Source organism: Lacerta agilis, chromosome 2 (assembly GCF_009819535.1).
Source record: "Lacerta agilis isolate rLacAgi1 chromosome 2, rLacAgi1.pri, whole genome shotgun sequence".
Classification (NCBI taxonomy): Eukaryota; Metazoa; Chordata; class Lepidosauria; order Squamata; family Lacertidae; genus Lacerta; species Lacerta agilis.
The window spans coordinates 93,461,554-93,480,433 of record NC_046313.1 but is presented as its reverse complement, the minus strand read 5'-3'; the positions used below and the strand labels follow the sequence as shown (position 1 = coordinate 93,480,433).

Sequence of the window (18,880 nt, the reverse complement as noted above, 5' to 3'; positions counted from 1 at the left end):
CTTCCTTTCTGCATTTCTGGAAACTGAAAGCCACTTTAATGTGGGTTAAAACCTTGTTTCGCAGTCCTGTTTCCGGTCTGAGTTCCGTCTCACTGACGACTGGTTTTCCAGTGAAATTGGCCTAACCCTAAAGGCACCGCATAGTTCATGAAATGTTTTTAGTTGATGTGGGTTGGTGGGGCTTGTGTTTTGGCATCATTAATTGTTAGAAACCTAAATTTTTAACCTTTTCTTTTATATCCCATGACATTTTGAAACAAAAGTTCCATTGAAATGAGAGCAAAGGCTAAAAAAGTATTTGATATTTTTTAAAAAAATAATCGCAAATCCCAATTCCTAGGGCAATATTAATAGGAACAAAAGGTCATTATTATAAACATCCTCCCTTTGAATACTTGTCTTACTTGAAATCTGGTACGTTTTTCTGACCATGTTTGCCACTATTAGCTAAATTGCATATGAAGAAAGAGACTTGGTTGGGCTTTAATGAGGTTTTTCCTCACTTTGGTTTATAGTCTATCTAAATAATTGTATTGATTTTTTAGAACTGGGGGTGTGTGTCATCCATTCCCTTATAGAAAGTAGAGGCAGGACATCACTTGCTGATTCAAAAATATAGGGTTAATTCTAAATAGTGCTATACTCCATGCTTGCAGTATGACACACTTTTTTAATACACGTTGAGCTGGTTTTTGTGAATTTTCACATTTACAACTGAATGAGGCTGGCTTACGTTGCACCCTGAAGATCTCTGTATGCACAGGGAGTTAGATTCTCTTCTGTGGCTGAAGTGCTCAACGCATGCTAAAGAAAATGCTTTAAATGTTTCCCTCTCAGAAGAAAATGTTAAAAAGCTACAGTTCAAAATGTTCTCATGATCTTTGATTTTCCATATAATTTGACTCCTATTGAATTAAGTACTCATGTAAAAAGAATGGAGAAATAATGCAAACAAAGGCAAACCACAATTTTAGTAGAGTACTATCAGCACCTTTTGGGTATGCTACCATGTATGACAATTATCTTTTTAAAGAGTGGAATTCTGCTAACAATTCTGTTTAAGGAAGTTTTCAATCTGTGACATTTTAATGTATTTTAATATTTGTTGGAAGCTGCCCAGAGTGGCTTGGGGGACCTAGCCAGATGGGTGGGGTACAAATAAAATAATAATAATAATAATAATAATAATAATAATAATAATAATAATAATAATAATATGGGCTTTGTCCCAGCTCTCCACGGTTTCCAGTGGTGTCCTGAACGGATCACACAAGTTAAATGTGTGCAAATCGCGATCCTAACGTAGCCGCATTCTGTACAGAGTAAGAATGCACTGGGCCCAACAAACCATTGTGGAAACCCGGAGACGGCTAGCGCTGTCCGACAGGAGGTTGCGGTGTTCCCTAGCCGTAGCGTGCATAGTGGGCAAACTCGCCTAGTGGTTTTCCTGCAGTGTCGTCTTTAGCAGCAGACACACAACAAGTAATGGTACTGCCAAAGAAAAATCCCATTGTCTGCTAGTATGACTGGAACGAAAGCTGAATGGCAAATTGGCCTTAAGCAAACTATCAATCTGACTTTGATAACCCATCACTTTAAAAGGCCCTTTCATGTTTATGAAAAAGCATGACGTCAAAAGCCATGGAAAAAAATCATGAATCCCAAAAATGTCAGGCTAAACTTGCACAGCCTCCAAAAAAGCCCCCTGCATGAACAGTTTCTCTACATGCATAACTAATTAGTTTAGGTTATTATAAGCCTGAGCTGTTATACCCTAGTTGCTTGTGCCATTTTGGGGATAACTTGTTTACAGTGCGTCCGTGGATGAGCCTTTGAAATAGAGTAGGAGAAAATAAAAGGAAAGCTGCCACCAATCTGGTTGTCTAGTTTTCTAGGAGTATATAAATGTCATGCTGGAAATGCTTGAGTATAATCATTACCAGGTGAGTTACATTATTATTATTATTATTATTATTATTATTATTATTATTATTATTATTATTATTATTATAAATCTCTGCACAGTTGCATATACCTAAACCCAGTTACTTCCTTGGGGCTATGGGTACATGCATACTCTCTTGCATTATAATGTTTGTAATCTTAGAGTTATAGCCAACAGAATAAGATTCAGACCTCTTGAAATTAATGGGCACGACTCACGTAGGTTTGATGATTTCATTGTGTCTACTCGGAGTGTGACTTCATTCGATACAACCTTTACAGTACAGTAGAATAGTAAGGGAGACATAATAGGCTTTTTCATATTTGTGCCTATATGGCTTATTTAATGGAATGAGCATTTTCTTCGTGTTTTGCTTCATTATTCAGCTGAATGCCAACTTAAACAGTTGAATCAAATAAAGCCCATTTTAAAGTGATTGAGCATAAGTCTCTGCATATACATGGTGCGGTTACTATATGAGCTTTAATGTTTGTTAAGTTCATTTTTCTGCTATAAGGACCAACATAAATAATTGTGGATAAGTCGAATATTTCTTGTATTCTTTGTCAACATGATTTTCTGTTAATGTCTTAAGTGTGTTGCTGCTTCATACAAATTTTGTCTACTTTCCAGCAATTTGAGGAAGGAAAGTTGTACTTTCTAGTTGACTTAATTCATCTTTATTTTCCTGTTACCTAAGTTCAATACGTTGCTGACATTCTGAAATTCTTACTTCGTAGGATTCTGTCTGTCATCTTTTGCAAAACCCGCCTTTAATTTGTATTGCAAGTGATGTGTTTGCCTTCGTTTACGCGCATTTCTTTTTAACATCCGAACTTGCCAATGAGCTGTATTTCCAGGCACAATCTTTGAATTTTCAGCGCTAGATAAACCCGTGCCAGATGAATGTACAGAAGCTGATGTTGAAATGATGAACACTAACTAGGTGCCGCTACATTTTTATTATGCGTTTGCAGGTGCAGACTCACCTGGAAAACCCTACCAAGTACCACATCCAACAAGCTCAACGGCAGCAAGTCAAGCAGTACCTCTCTACTACATTAGGAAACAAGCACACCAACCAGGCGCTAAGCTTACCGTGCCCAAATCAGCCAGGGGATCATATTATACCACCTGGCACTGGAAGCAGTGCACCAAACAGCCCAATGGCCATGCTTACGCTCAACTCCAACTGTGAAAAGGAGGTAAGGAAGACCTTACATTTTCTATTTGTGTTATCATCCCTCCTCCATCTAAATATGCAGGTATTTATTTTTATAGCAGTGGTTCACACACAAATGCATCCTGATTTATTACAAATGCTCCCACTTCGCTCCTTCCGCTTAGCGTTACATTGAAACCAGGAACCACGGCTTGTTTCACTCAAACCAACCATGGTTTGTACACCTGGAACAAACACTAAGCAAGTGATCATTGTTTGTGGCCCCCGCTCACGCAGGGGGAGGAGTTAAGCAGGAGCCCTCTGTGTATTCTTCACGATGCGCGAATGCTACTTTTTAATTTACTCTGTTAACAGCTAATTATGCAACTCGCTTTTTAAGAAGGCAGAACAAGTCACAGTATTAATGTGGATTAAAAATATGCATTGCTTAACAACAACTCGAAAACCTGTGCCAACCCTTAGCGCAATTATTTAGGTTTTCTTTGTGTTCTGTTAGTATACACTGTGTGGAAGGATGCAATTGACCTTTTAGCGTACAATGTCCTTCTTGTTTCTTTCAAAACTTTCTGGGATAAATGTTATTGTGACTCAGGGTGGATTCAGATGGCATGTTCCCACCACACAGTGACATTTTTGAATTGCCTGCCAGGGCACATACTTGGAACATGAGAAAAGACTTTTTATGTGTGACTGTGGGTCTGTAGAGAATGACATCCTATTTCATACAGTGACTAACCAGATTTTCTGTTGTTCATATCTCATGAACTAGCAATCAGTGGCATGCTTCCTCCAAACACAGAGATTCCATTTAGCTGTTTGCTGATAGGGAGGGAGGGACCAATTAATTTGGTTTGCATTTTTAAGCGAACTTGCCGAACAAATACTGTACATAAATTGAAACATCGCTATCCTTTGAAATTTGCTTCTGTAATACCGTACAACATTCGGTTTTTAAAAATTATTTTCAAAAACTCATGCTAGGGTCAAGGGTACACAAAAATGCATACAAAATTAATTAAATCATGGGGAACTCCTTCCAAACATGCCAAAATCTATACCGCAATGTGTACAAATTATTTTAGTTTGTGATTTTTGGAATGCAAGATATAGGAATGCAAAGCATGCAAGGAATCTGCTTTCGTAATAATAAATATTATAACTAATTTTTACTCAGAGTAGACCATACGGAGCTAAATTAGTCATGTTCATAAATTCCAATGGGTCTGCTCTGAGTAGGACTAGCATTAGGTAAATAAATGATATTTATTTATATATATATATATGATAAATAAATGTGGTGTTGTTGTTTTTAAAAAAAGGTGTATATTAAGAGAAGTGCACATGAATTTGCATACAAGTTTTTGGGTGGGCTGTTTTAAAAAAAACACCAACGTGAAGAAATGGGATGAATGAAGTTAAGGAAAAGCGAGGAACAGTGTAACTAAAACTGACAAATCCATTCATCCCTACCCTCTAATAAACCTATCTTTGAATTTTTCTAATCCCCCATTGAAGCAAACTACAGTGGCACCTCTGGTTACGAACGAGATCCATTCCGGAGCCCCGTCCGTAACCCATGACGTCCGTATCATGAAGTGCTGCCCCTGCGCATGTGTGCGATGCGATTCGGTTCTTCTGCTCATGCGCGCGACGTCATTTGACACGTCTGCGCATGCGCAAACCGCCAAACCTGGAAGTAACGCGTTCCGTTACTTCCGGGTCGCCGCGGTGTGTAACCCGAACGTGCGCATCCCGCAGCGTACATAACACGAGGTATGACTGTAAGCCACTGGTAATTTCTGCATCTTATAATGGCAAATTCTGTAAGTTAATTATGATATGCCAAAGTATTTTGCATATGGTTATTATAGTTTCGATGCTTTCAAACCACTCTGGAATCTATCCTCATGAAAAGCATATAAATGTTTTAAATAAATGATATACACTTTTATGTCTTTACCGAATCGTCTGGTTGTTAGTTTCATTAGATGACCCAGCATTCTAATTTCATGATAATTACCCACTAATGTTCCAGTCTCTATGTGGACTGCCATATATTCCTTAACTTGCTGCTTGGTATGTCCAACCATTCCATTATTTACACACCCGTTGGTTTTAACTATTAAAATCTGTTTTAAATACTCTATTGTTGCCGTCCTTCTGTACTAACAACTGCTTGCTTATTTAACATTGCTTCCCTATATTATCGTTTTCATTTAATGGATCTGTATGCTACTGGTCCAAATATTTTAATATAAAAACATTTTAAAACCCTATAACCTATCAAATGACACACAATTAAGAACAGAAGCAGCAAAACACACCTCACTTTCTATAATCCAGTTCCATCACCCACCCACTGCCGCACCGAAACAGAAGCCCCTATGTGAACAAAAAAATTTTTTAGAGCCCACCTAAATGATAGCATGGAAGGGGCCGATCCTCTTTCTTAGGGCAGGGAGTTTCACAACGGTGGGGCCACCATGGAAAAGGCCAGATTCGTCAGGCCTGTCAGCCTTTCTGTCTCCCTAGTTGATCTTCAATCCATGGCAGCCCATTGAATAAGTTGGTATGAAGCTAAATAAGGCTTGAAAAGTCAAGAACAGCACTGCAAAACTAACTTGGCTGGTGGCTGTTGTTGCCTCCTGTTGGAGCAAGCTCCATAGCTTAACTATAAGCTACATGAACAAATACTTCATATTGTCTGTCTCTGCACTTGTGCATATTAGCCTATACCTGAGTTATTTTGTGGAACTGAATAATAAAAAGGTAGATGTTGTGGGATTTCATTACATTTTTTGGGGGGTGGGATATTTGCTCTTAGGAACCGGTGTGTGCATGAAGGAGAAACTTAGCAGAAGCTGCAGTCAAAATGAGCACCTAGCATGGAATTTAGATGAATGGTCTTAAACGACAAAACTTACATTGGGTCACAATGTTGGCACCCTTCTGTCTCTGGAGACAATGGAGGAGTGCACCTTTGTGGGCGAAGTTTAACTGTTGGAAGGTTACAGCGCCTGCTGTGGCTGTAGAGACTGATAGGAGAGAGACATGTTTTGTTGCAGCTGGGACATATAAAGGCATCCAGTTGTGCTACGACAGATGCACCATGGAGTTTCTTCCCACTGCACTCCTCCCAGCGGGCATTCCTCCTCTGGGCACTGCTGTTTGTCTGCAGGCACTACGGTGGTCTGCAAGGGATTCCCATAAGGCGGGGTTGATGTTGCCAGCCTTCATGTCACATTTAGGGCTGTGCATATTAGTCCATTTCCACATAGCTGTAATGCATTCAGCACATAACTGGTACAGAGAATGGGAATAGCTGCTATATGTCAAGTCAGTTGCAGAATTGGCATTCAGGGTGAGCCTGGATGGGCCTGACCTACCTAGTTATTTTAAACTGTGCTTCAAAGTTCTCTAGTTACTATTCTGGCATTTAGTATGTTCACAACACCAGCCATTCTAAGGAAGATCAACCCCTTTAATTGTAAACCCCTGCACGTGTCTAGCCTCTTCTCCTTATATTTCTCATTTTTCATGTTTACAGGGCTTTTATAAATTTGAAGAGCAAAGCAACCGGGTGGAGAATGAATGCCAGACTCTCAACACACATTCTCGAGCATCTTGCATGCAGGTACTAGTTGACAAAGGGACGCGGGTGGCGCTGTGGTCTAAACCACTGAGCCTCTTGGGCTTGCCGATCAGAAGGTCGGCGGTTCGAATCTGCTCGGCGGTGGTGAGCTCCCATTGCTCTGTCCCAGCTTCTGCCAACCAGCAGTTCGAAAGCATGCCGGTGCAAGTAGATAAATAGATACTGCTGTGGCGGGAAGGTAAACAGAGTTTCCGTGTGCTCTGGCACTCGTCATGGTGTTCCATTGCACCGGAAGTGGTTTAATCATGGTGGCCGCATGACCTAGAAAGCTGTCTGTGGACAAACGCCGGCTCCCTCAGCCTGAAGTGAGATGTGTGCCGCACCCCATAGTCTCGTTGGACTGGACCATCCAGGGGTCTTTTACCTTTAGTAGTTGACAAAGGAGCAGGAAAAAGGATGGGATTCCCATTTTGCTAAGGGGAGATACAGTCAGAAATAACAGTGTCCATTTCAGACTTTTCTTTTTTAAATGTACACCTTAAAGTGTGAAATGTGACTGTTGCAATCAAGCATAAAGCACGGACCATATGTATCGCAGAACTGGCTGCAAATTGGGTAAGGCTTCCTGTCAAACACACCATTAGTGTCACTCTTGGGTTTTGTTGCTGTTACTGTGTTAATGACTGAAATATCCCTCTTAGACTTCAGTATTTAGTGTCACATCCAGGAATGCCTGTAGTATTTCACTAATAAATTCGTACCTCGGGTTACGTACACTTCGGGTTGCGTACTTTTCGGGTTATGAACTCCCGTAACCCAGAAGTGTTTCCCGTTGTGCGTGCAATCTGCGCATGTGCAGAAGCGTTCTGCACGATTTGCGCATGCACAAAGCACGTTTTTGGGTTACGTACGTTTCGGGTCATGTACAGCAACCCGGAACGAATTGAGTACGCAACCCGAGGTACCACTGTATACCTTTCGGTACAAGGGGCTTGTTCCTTCTGCTACTGTTTTTTAAAAGGACAAGGAGAAAATGGTGCATGTGGTTTTGACTCTGAACTTAAGGGTACAGTTCTCCCTTCCTTGTAGCTCTTCCTCCCCACCCACCCTTACACTGCCACCAGTTATGCAATTAATGCTCCAGTCACTAAATTGGGAGTAGCTAAAGGTCTGGGCATTTTGCTGTTTAGTGATTCTCTCTTCACATTTGTAAATCAGTAAGTCTCCTCCTGAACATAGTTCCAATTTCTTACGTGTCTCACCTTTCCCTTACAGATGGATGATGTCATTGATGACATTATCAGTTTGGAATCAAGTTATAATGAAGAAATATTTGGTTTAATGGATCCTGCCCTACAAATAGCAAATACGGTACCTGTATTTATATTCTGTGTTTCGGTGGGGTGTTTGCTTGTTTGTTTGTTTTGCTGTTGTATTATTCAGCACCTCTATTTCAGAGTGCCTGTGAGGATGAAAGCAGAGTTTATTGGTTTGTTTAAATACGGCATGTTTTAACTAGCTGCCTTCCGCAGCTGAAATAGTAATCAGTAATTCAATCTAATGTAAAATAAAGAACAATGCATGTTTGTTGCAAGCAACCATATGGTTGCAAAAGTTGGGAGCCCCTACCCCTCTGCTGATCGGTAGCAAGATTCTAGGGGGTTCCAGGCGTTGACCCAGGGTCTCTGTTTCTTTGAGACTCAAGACATTGGAGACTGTTGTACCTTTAAGAAATAGAATTTATTTATGTACACCAGAGTTTGGATGGTCATCTCAAGAGGGGCTTGTTCCCCACAGCTGTGCAGCACTGTAGCCCAAGGCATCTCCCCCAGCCTCCCTTTACCCCGTCTGCTAAGATGGTTCTCTCTTTGTCCTCCCACTCCTTCTTCCCAGCACACCTTGCTAAAAACACTCTTTTCCTGTCACCTCAAACCCCAACACCTTGGCAACCTCTGTCTGCCCAGACCAGTTTCTCTTAAAAGACCACCAACCCCTTTTGTCATGTTAATGAATTAGCTTATCCCTGGCTAGCTATGTGAAGATGCCTGGGCTTTCTGATCCTAAATGGAATGCAACAGCACTTGGCGTAGTTTTAATTAGCCAGACTCTGCTTGCTTCATGAATTTATGAGTTTGCTCAAATTTCAGCTCTTTACTGACCCTAGGGATTGTGGCGAGCCTGCTCCTCCCCAGTCTCATAACAATATTTATTTATTTGATAGAATTCTAGTGACTCTCTTGTAGCTCTCTGATCATGGGGCCGGTGTCTAGAACCAGTTTCTAGACACATCCTTGAAATCTTTTCCTGTTATTTTGGAAAGGTGCTATTTTGGAAATATTGTTATTTTGGAAAGGATTTTGACAAGGCACCGTCTCTGGATTTGGGTGAAGAAAAGCATTGGATTAGGCATTTCCCAACCATTTCACGGCTATCAACATGCAAATGAGAGAAGTAGTTGCAGTTAAGCAGTTTTATGTGTTCCTTGTGTTTTCCTACCCACAAAATGGTAGTTGAAACAGCAATGCCTAGGATAGGCCTGGATGACCTTGACTAGGAATACTGGCCCTTTGTGCAATAAGTAGAAGGGACTGGATTCAAGAGTAACGCCAAGTCTTAGTAAGTTTCATCCTCTAGAAACACACAGCCACAATTCATGCAGAGTTTTGCCTGAAACAAGTTGTAATATCCAGGATAAGTTAACCTTGCTTTGGAAGTGCAGTGCCTTTCCCTAAGAGTTGTTTGCATTCTCAGTCTTAACATTTGCAGTGGTAAGATGTCTGGGCTCCTAAACAGGAGGTATGCAAAATCCCCACAGAGGAAGTAGCTTGCCTGCAGCCTATAAATAGTTCTACACTCGGAGAGAGAACAAAGATTCTGTTGTTTTGCAGCAAAGGTTTAGGCCCTGTTTGTTACATTGCAAGCTGTGCTCAATTGCTACTCAAGCATCTACAGAGATCATTAAAGTGCATTTTACACTAGGAGCATGAAATGTGAGCATTATATACTTCTGCATTGGCCCTTCATCTCTGTCATGAATCTCATTTAAGGTCAAAAGTGGCTGCACGGAGACATCACAATAAATCATGTTTTTTCATGAGTGGAACAAGACACAGTGTGTATGTGGGGGGGGGGGCTGCATAGGAGCCAGTTCCTAGGGGCCGAGGGGACTTTGTCCCCCCAATAAAATATTTGACGGAGCCTCCCCTCCCCCAAATTTGATGGGCATTGCCATTGAAGTGGTGTGCGTGTACCACATCATGTGATCAATTATTCAGGGTGGGGCTTGCCTGTCTCCTCCAATATTTTATTCAAGTTGGCACTCTTGGGTGAGTGGAGATTGGAAACTTTCACTTTGGTTTTTGATTAATCATGGTTTAGTGTTATGCCAGAAACCTAAACTTTGGATATGTTTAACTAGTGGTTTGCTGGAATCTGCCTTCCAATTTCCAGGAAAATCTATTCTCCTCCAAAATTTGCTTCTATTCCCCCTGTCTCTGTGCCTTTCTTTGAGCACTTTAGAATTCCTTTCTAATTTTGGTGGGTGCATGCTCGGGCTTCCCTTATTCTTCGGAGGTGGCAGTAGGTGGTGTTTTTCTTTTCCTTGCTCTTCCTTATCCGAAAAAGCCCCATGAATGTGACCCCTGTGCCTCAAGCCACTTAGACCTTTAGACCTTTATAGAATAAACACACCACATTGAATTTTGCCCAGAAACCCAAGGGAAGCCAGTGAAGTTTGCACTCTGAGCAGCCCACTCTTAAGCTGTGTTTCTGGACCAGCTGCTGTTTCTGAGCAGGCATGCAGTATCTCCTTATCCATACATAGTATGGATCAGGGCTGGCCCAAAATGTTTTGTCGCCTGAGGCAAATCATAAAGTGGCACCCGCTAGGGAAGAAGAGGCGATTGAAGTTCTACATCAGAAACAAGGAGGGGAATGAAGATCTGCATGGGGATCTGCTGCGCCTATGGACCCTGCCACCTGAGCCGGTTGCCTCGCCTTGCCTCATGGGAGGGCCGGCCCTGGTTATGTGTCCTATGCAGAATTGCATTAGCAAGTCGCCAACAGTGCGAAAAGTGTTAGCCGTCATTTTGCTTCAGCTCTCTGCATCCGAGGGTCTTGTATGGGACACGGGAAATAATCCATACCCTCGGTTGTCTCCCCCAGTTACCTGTCTCCGGCAATCTTGTGGACCTCTATGGCAATCAAGGCATGCCTCCCCCCGGACTCAACATCAGCAACTCTTGTCCTGCCAACCTTCCTAATATAAAAAGGGAACTCACAGGTAACTTAGAACAGTATGTTTCCAAATGTGCATTTTCTGATAAAGACACTGCTGGGAACTTAAGAATTCTGCTGAACCTATAAATTACTGGTAATACATTTATACCAGGAACATTGGATGCTGCCTTATACTGAATCAGGCCCAGTGGTCTACCTTGCTCAGTATGGCCTACTCTCACTGGCAGCAGCTCTCCAAAGTTTCTGTGTTTTCTCATAGCTGTCAATTTCCCCCTTTTCTGGCGAGGAATCCTATTCGGAATAAGGGAATTTCCCTTTTAAAAAGGGAAAAGTTGACAGCTATGGCTTTCTAGCCTCATCTGGAGATGCCAGGTATTGAGCCACCTGCACGGAAAGCAATTGCTCCGCCGCTGAGCTACAGCCCTTTCCAAATCAAAACCCTGCTGGACTGGACAGTTTCGCATCCTTTTCCCAGGTGTTAAAGGTGCTTCAAGTCAGTTGGTGCTTTGAGTATACACATTGGGCACATTTTAAATCCATAATGTATGAAGGATGCAGGTGTCTATAAGCTGCAGATTCCAGCTTTTGAAAAGAACATTGGTTGTGATGGAAAATAATTGTGCTGCTGCTTAATGTATATTTCAAAGGAAAAAAGACCAGCATTGCACACAAGTTGTTTTATTTTAGGGTATTGAAGTTCAAAGCATGTCAGCAGGCATCTCTTAAGTCCAAATCACTTGCCACAGGATGCTGTGTAACAGACAGTGGACACTCAGGGGTGCCATCTACCAATCTGCCACAAAAGTGTAATCGCAGTGGAGATGCGGCGAGCATGGTCAAGGAGAAGGAAATCTGCTTGTTAATCTTTTGGAGCAAGCATACGTTGGGGGGCAGAAATTAAGGGAATAAGGAGAAACTTTGATAATAAAAGTTAATTTTGTTGTTGGGCTCACTATTGCTGGCCTTAATGGTTGCCGTTCATACTTCTGCCATTCATACTACTACATAGTGGTGGAAAGACTCAATGATTGTAGACCATTGAATCTGTGAAGACGGTGCTGGTCAGACCCATGGCAAATGGGCGGTTAGACGCTTGCCTTTTTAAAATAATCTTTTAAGGTTGCTCAAGGTTAGACCGTATCCCGAAGCAGTTCACATAGTGTACTCTGAAAATAAATGATCCTGTGTTGAAACGTGAAATGTCAAGTTCTCTTAGAAAGTTCATTGTACTAGTCACATTGTACCGAGTTGCAGTTGCATCTATGAATGGATGGGACAAGTCATGAGTGCAGAGTAGCGCTTCCATAACGTCTACCATTTGCCTGTTTTATTTAACGAAGGGAAAATAACAAGACTCGCAGCAGGCAAAGATAATGCCCCATTGTGTTGTATGCAGCATCAGCGAGGAAGATGCTGCTTTTGTTCATTATTTTGTTTTTATAATAAAGGGCCCTGTATTGCCCTAACTTGGAACGTAAACTAAGAGTGGCCCACACAAAAGATGTACTATACATTTTGTGTGCCTGACCTTCATAAACTTGTTAACTGCTGCATATGTAGCCCTTTCCAGTTTGATTTTCATATTTAGGCGCAAGAGATGTTGGCTTTATTTCACTGCAGCTTTCATGGGAAAGGACAAGAGTTTTAATATCCCTGGTTTCACTGCTGTCTAAAGGGGAAATGTTACTTTAATACCTTGCCCGCTTGGAAAACTTATTCATCAACGACTAGTAGCCATGTGCCTGGCCCTGAAAGTTTATGTTCCAAACTTGTTAATCTTCCAACCTGCACCAATATTTAGGATGGGGCATTCTAAATAGTACTGCGTGATAATATGCTGTGATATTAAACAAGAAGCATTGCAAGGGTCTTGTGCTGATGCTGCATGCAGAAAGTGCATGTGAAATGTGTGAATGTTTTCTTGGCTTTTAATGCTGCCTTTCTTACATATCTCTAATTCTAATTACTTCGTTAACATGCATAGCATGTGTATTTCCAACAGAGTCAGAGGCGAGAGCGCTGGCCAAAGAGAGACAAAAGAAAGACAATCACAATTTGAGTAAGTTTCTTGTTTCTCATTATTTAATTCATGAAAATGATTATTTAATATTTGCATATAGTCTTCTGGAATTACTTTTACCACACAGTCCATATTGAAAGAGGTTAAATTTGCCCTCTTAATTCCTGGGTACTTCCAGATGAGTGTATATTGTAAGAACAGTGCTCAGCAACATGACATACCTGCCTCTATTCTCCCCTACCCTTTAATTTGGATTTGCCCTTTCCAGGGAAAATTGAGTAAGTTTAAAATAACAAAAAACTCTTTGCAGATTAGGCTCCCATCTAGAAGCAAAACTCACCCATTTCTGCTGGACTTGTGCAGTTGAAATTCCAGTGCCTTGTACTTTGCACAATTTTTGGTCAGCAAAGTGCCTTGCTAAAGACGATGTGATTCTGAAGGATCTTCAGATGCAAGTCACAGAAGCCTTAGGTGCTACCTAGAGATCCTTGAACAATTTGGATGCAAACTGACCTCACAGATCAGTGTGCACATCAGACCTTGGCAAACCACTGGGGCTCATGCTTCCCAAAAGTCCCAACACAGTTCTCAGCTCAAAAACCATATTAAAAGTAAGGATTCTTGCAGAAACACGACATAACAGACCTGGGCTTACATCAATAATTCCTCCGATTTCCACTCATAGGAGACTTCTGCAGGAAGAGGGGATAAGATATGCTTTTTGCCCTCCCTCCCTCCCCAGCATCCTGTGCTTCTCTGGGAATTCTCAGTAATAGTATAGGAGGGGCTATGGGGTACCAGAAGGAGCGTCTCCACCCCCATCGTTCCATGAGGTCCAGCGCTGAGGGCCTTCTGGCAGTTCCCTCACTGCGAGAAGCCAAGTTAAGGGATCCAGGCAGAGGGCCTTTTCGGTAGTGGCACCCGCCCTGTGGAACACCCTCCCACCAGATGTCAAAGAGAAAAACAACTACCAGACTTTTAGAAGACATCTGAAGGCATGTTTAGGGAATCTTTTAATGTTTTAACAGACTATTGTATTTTAATATTTTGTTGGAAGCTGGCCAGAGTGGCTGGGGAATCCCAGCCAGATGGGTGGGGAATAAATGAATAAATAAATATTATTAGAAGGGATTATCAGTGAACTGCATCCTCATGTGGGAGCATCTGCTGGATTTCAGTCATTTCTAGGAATGGAAACAGTCCTTCCATTCATGGAATGGACACCAACCTCCTGTCTGGGAAAACAGAATTTCATAGGACCAAGTTTGAATTCAGGCCATTCTTGGTGATGTGTAATCTTACCAGAAAAGAGGGTTTCTGGTTTAGGAAAACATTGGGTACGTGGCCAAAGCAAAACAAGATTGGTCTTGTTCATCTTTAGTCATAGATTAAAAACCAGTAAAGGATAATAAGCATGTGTTAGTAAGTTCTAAAAAATTTCCTCCAATATCCTTCCTAAATTGGTCAGATTAATCAGCAGAACTTCCCACTAACTTCCAATGGGGGAGTTGGATGATGTGCTTGGAAAACAGATGTGGCCTCAGACTTTTGTGGCAATTAAAAAAAAGAGCAGAATGAGGTTTCTTCCTTTCTTATTGCTCTTTAACCAATGTGTCCCATCTCTACTTATGTAAAATTCTTATATCTGCAGTTGTATTTTGCAAGATACTTTTGACGATTATGTTACCTTTTGCACTGCCATTGATTACTAATTTGTGTTGATTCCTTAAAAGTTGAACGAAGACGGCGATTCAACATTAACGATCGTATAAAAGAACTTGGCACTTTGATACCCAAGTCGAACGACCCGTAAGTACTGTCAATGTCCTAGAACGGGTTATCAAATACGAGGGGTGAAATTCTTTTGAGAAATTAGTGAGTGTTCCTCCTACGTAGATGAACACATTAAGCTCTGGAATACTGTTGTGACATAGGGCAGCTTGGATGCATTTAATCCAAGTGCGCTGCCAGTTCCACATACATATTCTATGAACATGTTTAACTGATAAAAATAACCTGGATTCCTCAAAACTACAGGGAAAAGCAAAATCAGGCATCCAACAAAATAGTGGATAGTTTTGCTCAGAGTAGAGCTATTGAAATTCATGGACCTAATTTAGGGAGCAGTTCAAAGCTGAGATTCACCAGGATAAGCAAGTTAATATGCAGTGGATTTCCTGCTCAGACAACCAACTCCCAATGCAGCCAAGTTATGCTCACCTTGGCTCATCCTTGCTGAGCCAGGTCAGTGGCCTTTATGCTGACGTGAGCCCTGAAAAATGGGCGTTGCAGGAGAGGGGCAGGGGCGGGGGGGGGGGCTTAAGTTGGATCCTAACTTGGCAGAAGTTCTCCCCTTGAAAAAGGTCAAACTCTGTTTTAAATTCTTGCTTTTCTTCTGCCAGCGCTGCTCCTGAAAGGAGTTTGGATTTGCTGGCTTAACTTTAACTGGCATAAATTACACTGGCTTCCTATACCTAGGATGGCTCCTTAAACCATGCCCATTAGTTTCACTGAGTCTGCTCTGTGGCGCTGTGGTCTAGACCACTGAGCCTAGGGCTTGCTGATCAGAAGGTCAACGGTTCGAATCCCCACAACGGTCCCAGCTCCTGCCCACCTAGCAGTTCGAAAGCACGTCAAAGTGCAAGTAGATAAATAGGTACCGCTCCGGCGGGAAGGTAAATGGCATTTCTGTGCGCTGCTCTGGTTCGCCAGAAGCGGCTTCATCATGCTGGCCACATGACCCGGAAGCTGTACGCCGGCTCCCTCGGCCAGTAAAGCGAGTTGAGCGCTGCAACCCCAGAATCGGACACAACTCGACCTAATGGTCAGGGGTCCCTTTACTTTTACCTTTACTCTGAGTTAGTTGAATACCATTGCCTGCTGCTGCTTTACATACCAAGCATAAAAGCAATGTAGCTCCACCTAAAAGAACAGAAGGCGACTTTCCTATGAGAAAACATTGATTAGCTCCCCCTTCCCAGCAAAAACAAAAAAACATGCTTTGTATTATGTTGTTTGAGTGCAAACCTATTAAATCCTCACTTTAAAAAAAGCTGGATTAAAATAGAGCATATTAATGTAAATGCATTTTCTGTAATACAAATGTCCGTCCCCCCACCCATCCCCCAATGCTGCTTCTTTACAGATTTGATTATTCACATTCCATCTTGCAGGGACATGCGTTGGAATAAGGGAACTATTTTAAAGGCCTCTGTGGACTACATCCGCAAGTTGCAAAGAGAACAGCAACGTACAAAAGAACTAGAGAACAGACAAAAGAAACTGGAACATGCCAACAGGCACCTTTTGCTCAGAATACAGGTTTGCTGATTAATGCATAAATATAATGGAGCTTCAGGTGTGTGTGTGTTTTCCAGATTGCCCCCTTAATATTAGTCTGCCCCAAAACAGCAATCATAAGAACACAAGAGCTGCATTCAAATGATCATATTCTAGGCAATATATGATGAGCCTTTTGCTGGTGCATGCATCTCTTTCTCCTCTCCCATTGTGACACAACAGAATGAAATGAAGACGTTTCAATTAACCATAGTTTTCTGTTTCATCCAAACTGGAAACGATGGTCAACACTTTCCGAACAAGCCAGGGGTTGAGCCACGAAGGCTTGTGCATATCTTGCATGGTCAAGGCAAGATATGACCATCCAGGTGCAGTCAGGAAGGCAACATGGAAATAGTTTCCAGAAGGCAGAATATGTGCTTTCTAAATGGATACAGTATTCAGGACCAGCCCTAAAATTTCCTCATGCCTTATTGGGTTACCCCAGCCAGCATGGCCTGTGGTCAGGAATGATGGGGATTGGCTGTAGGTGCCTGGGGCCTGACACTGAAATTTGTGGGTGCCCAGTACCTTCATGGGGAATTTTGTGGGTGCTCTGGGCACCCAGGGCTCCAGCGAGCCAGCACCTATGGGGGTTGGAGTACAACAACATCTGGAGGGCACTGCATTACAGATGTGGAACATCTTAATAAACCACCAACACATAAAGCAGAATCCTTGCAGGAAAAAGTTGCTCTGCTGAATGATTTCATAAAAGAAAGAGATCTAAAAGGGTTTAGATAGAACTGTGGCTCAGGGGAAGACAGCAACTTCAGTGAAGGGGCGTTTCCCTCATTCCCACTTCCTCTCCCATGCACTGTGTTCTGTAACCAAGGAGATAGAAGTCATGGCCTCATTCTCTGCGACACCAGGCAGTGCCCCAGAAGCGCAAGTGTGGGAAGCAATGTGTACTTCCCTATACCTGAATGGTAAAGGAGGTCGTGGATTATTTATTTACATTTTGTTTATATATTCAACATGCTTAGGCTCATCCTTCTTCTACCTAGAGATCAGAATGGGCTACAATGCAGGAGAGCATAATGAGTGTAAGATATGAATGTGTGGACCTGTCAGTTTTGGTTTCTCTCCATTTTTCCCCACATCAGTTTGTCATTTAAAGCACACACAGACACACACACACCCTCATGAAAATTCATCAGCCTTTTGTGCCTCTTTTCTCCTAATAGGCAACATTTTTTGTATACAGCTCTGCCTAATATATACAAATTTTGGCAAAACGGCTTCTCTAATAAACTGGATGTCTGTATGTTGTTTTCACTATATATGCATATCCAGGCACACAGTATATGCATTTTTGGTACATATTACTTGGCACTGCAAAATTCAGAGAAGGGCAAATTTCGAAGGGTGACTGTGTTTTGGTTTGTGCGTCATTTTGCAAAGTGTGACTTAGGTAGATCTGCCTTTAAATGTGAAGTGAACAGAACTTCTCCCCCATTTGTATCACAACAGTGTTAGGAACATAAAGGAAGCAACAATTGGCTCCACTTTGAGGCCATCGTGTCAAACTGTAACGCAGAAGGTTGAATCCAACCAAGACTTTGTGGAAGCAACTTCCTTTCCTTCCAAGCCTCCCTACCCCAAGCTCTCATCTAGAGGGTTGTGGTCTTATCCAGTGTAGATTTGGGGGGCAGGCACACAGGAGGAGAAGAGGAGGGCATGTTCCATTGTGTGGTCATTCCACTTGTGCCATGACTTTGTAGGGTGGAGCTCAGAAAATGCAGCAGTAAGCAACAGTGGCGAATAGCCACTGGCAACATGGCAAGCCAAGCTTCTACTCCTTTTTCAGCAGAGTGAAACTTACACAACGAAAATTGCAAATACCAGTGCAAATATCAGCTTCTAGGGACAGTTTTATGTTTGTGTGGTAGTCTGGTTCCCAGCCTGGTTGCCCTTCCCACCACTCTCCCACCACAGAGCAGGTATTTTAAAAGAAGCAGATACATTATTATTTTTTTAAAATTTTAATCACGTTAACAAAATAATACGACACAAGAAAAGTTACAAAGAATATAACACGGAAAAGGAAAAAAACGAAAAAGGAAGAAGAAAAAATCACGTATATTAAACCATTTTTCCGAAACTTATAACACAAACAATGTTAAAAATGACTTCCAATTAATCTCACTGTATTTTAATCATCAAACCCATTATATCGCACAGTTATAAATTTCTTAGTTATTTTCTTTTTATCTCTTTTGTTTTTTAAATTTATTTTGTACCAGGTTCAGTCTAGCTCTTCTATGAGAATTCCCCTTACACCATTGTTCATCAAATAGTCCTTAAAGCTTCTCCATTCTTTGTGGACTGATTCTTTTGTTTGTCCTCTTACCCTTCCGGTATTCTCTGCTAGTTGTAGGTATTCCACCATTAAAGTCTGCCAATCTGTTATGTTAGGTAATATTTTATTTTTCCAATTTCTGGCTATCAGTACTCTGGCTGCTGTTATCCCATACATGAATTTCTTATCTCCTCTGGCACTATGCTTAATAAGAATATTTCTGGTCTTATTTTGAATGTACATTTAAGTAATTTCTTAAA

At 41.7% G+C, this 18,880-nt stretch overlaps 1 protein-coding gene across 7 annotated transcripts in view; it reads left to right on the top strand.

The window, feature by feature from the left end:
* Positions 1–18,880, top strand: part of MITF (melanocyte inducing transcription factor) — a 145,655-nt gene that overhangs the window by 120,526 nt on the left and 6,249 nt on the right. For 4 of the 7 annotated variants that reach the window (XM_033141236.1, XM_033141235.1, XM_033141239.1 and 1 more), the window contains exons 3-9: positions 2,923–3,150; positions 6,676–6,762; positions 7,996–8,091; positions 10,885–11,002; positions 12,944–13,018; positions 14,713–14,788; positions 16,153–16,300. In XM_033141236.1, coding sequence (XP_032997127.1) covers positions 2,923–3,150; positions 6,676–6,762; positions 7,996–8,091; positions 10,885–11,002; positions 12,944–13,018; positions 14,713–14,788; positions 16,153–16,300 — 828 coding nt within the window. Of the gene's footprint in view, positions 1–1,838; positions 1,944–2,922; positions 3,151–6,675; positions 6,763–7,995; positions 8,092–10,884; positions 11,003–12,943; positions 13,019–14,712; positions 14,789–16,152; positions 16,301–18,880 lie in introns of those variants that run through there. The other 3 variants (XM_033141241.1, XM_033141240.1, XM_033141237.1) reach the window with 3 other exon arrangements.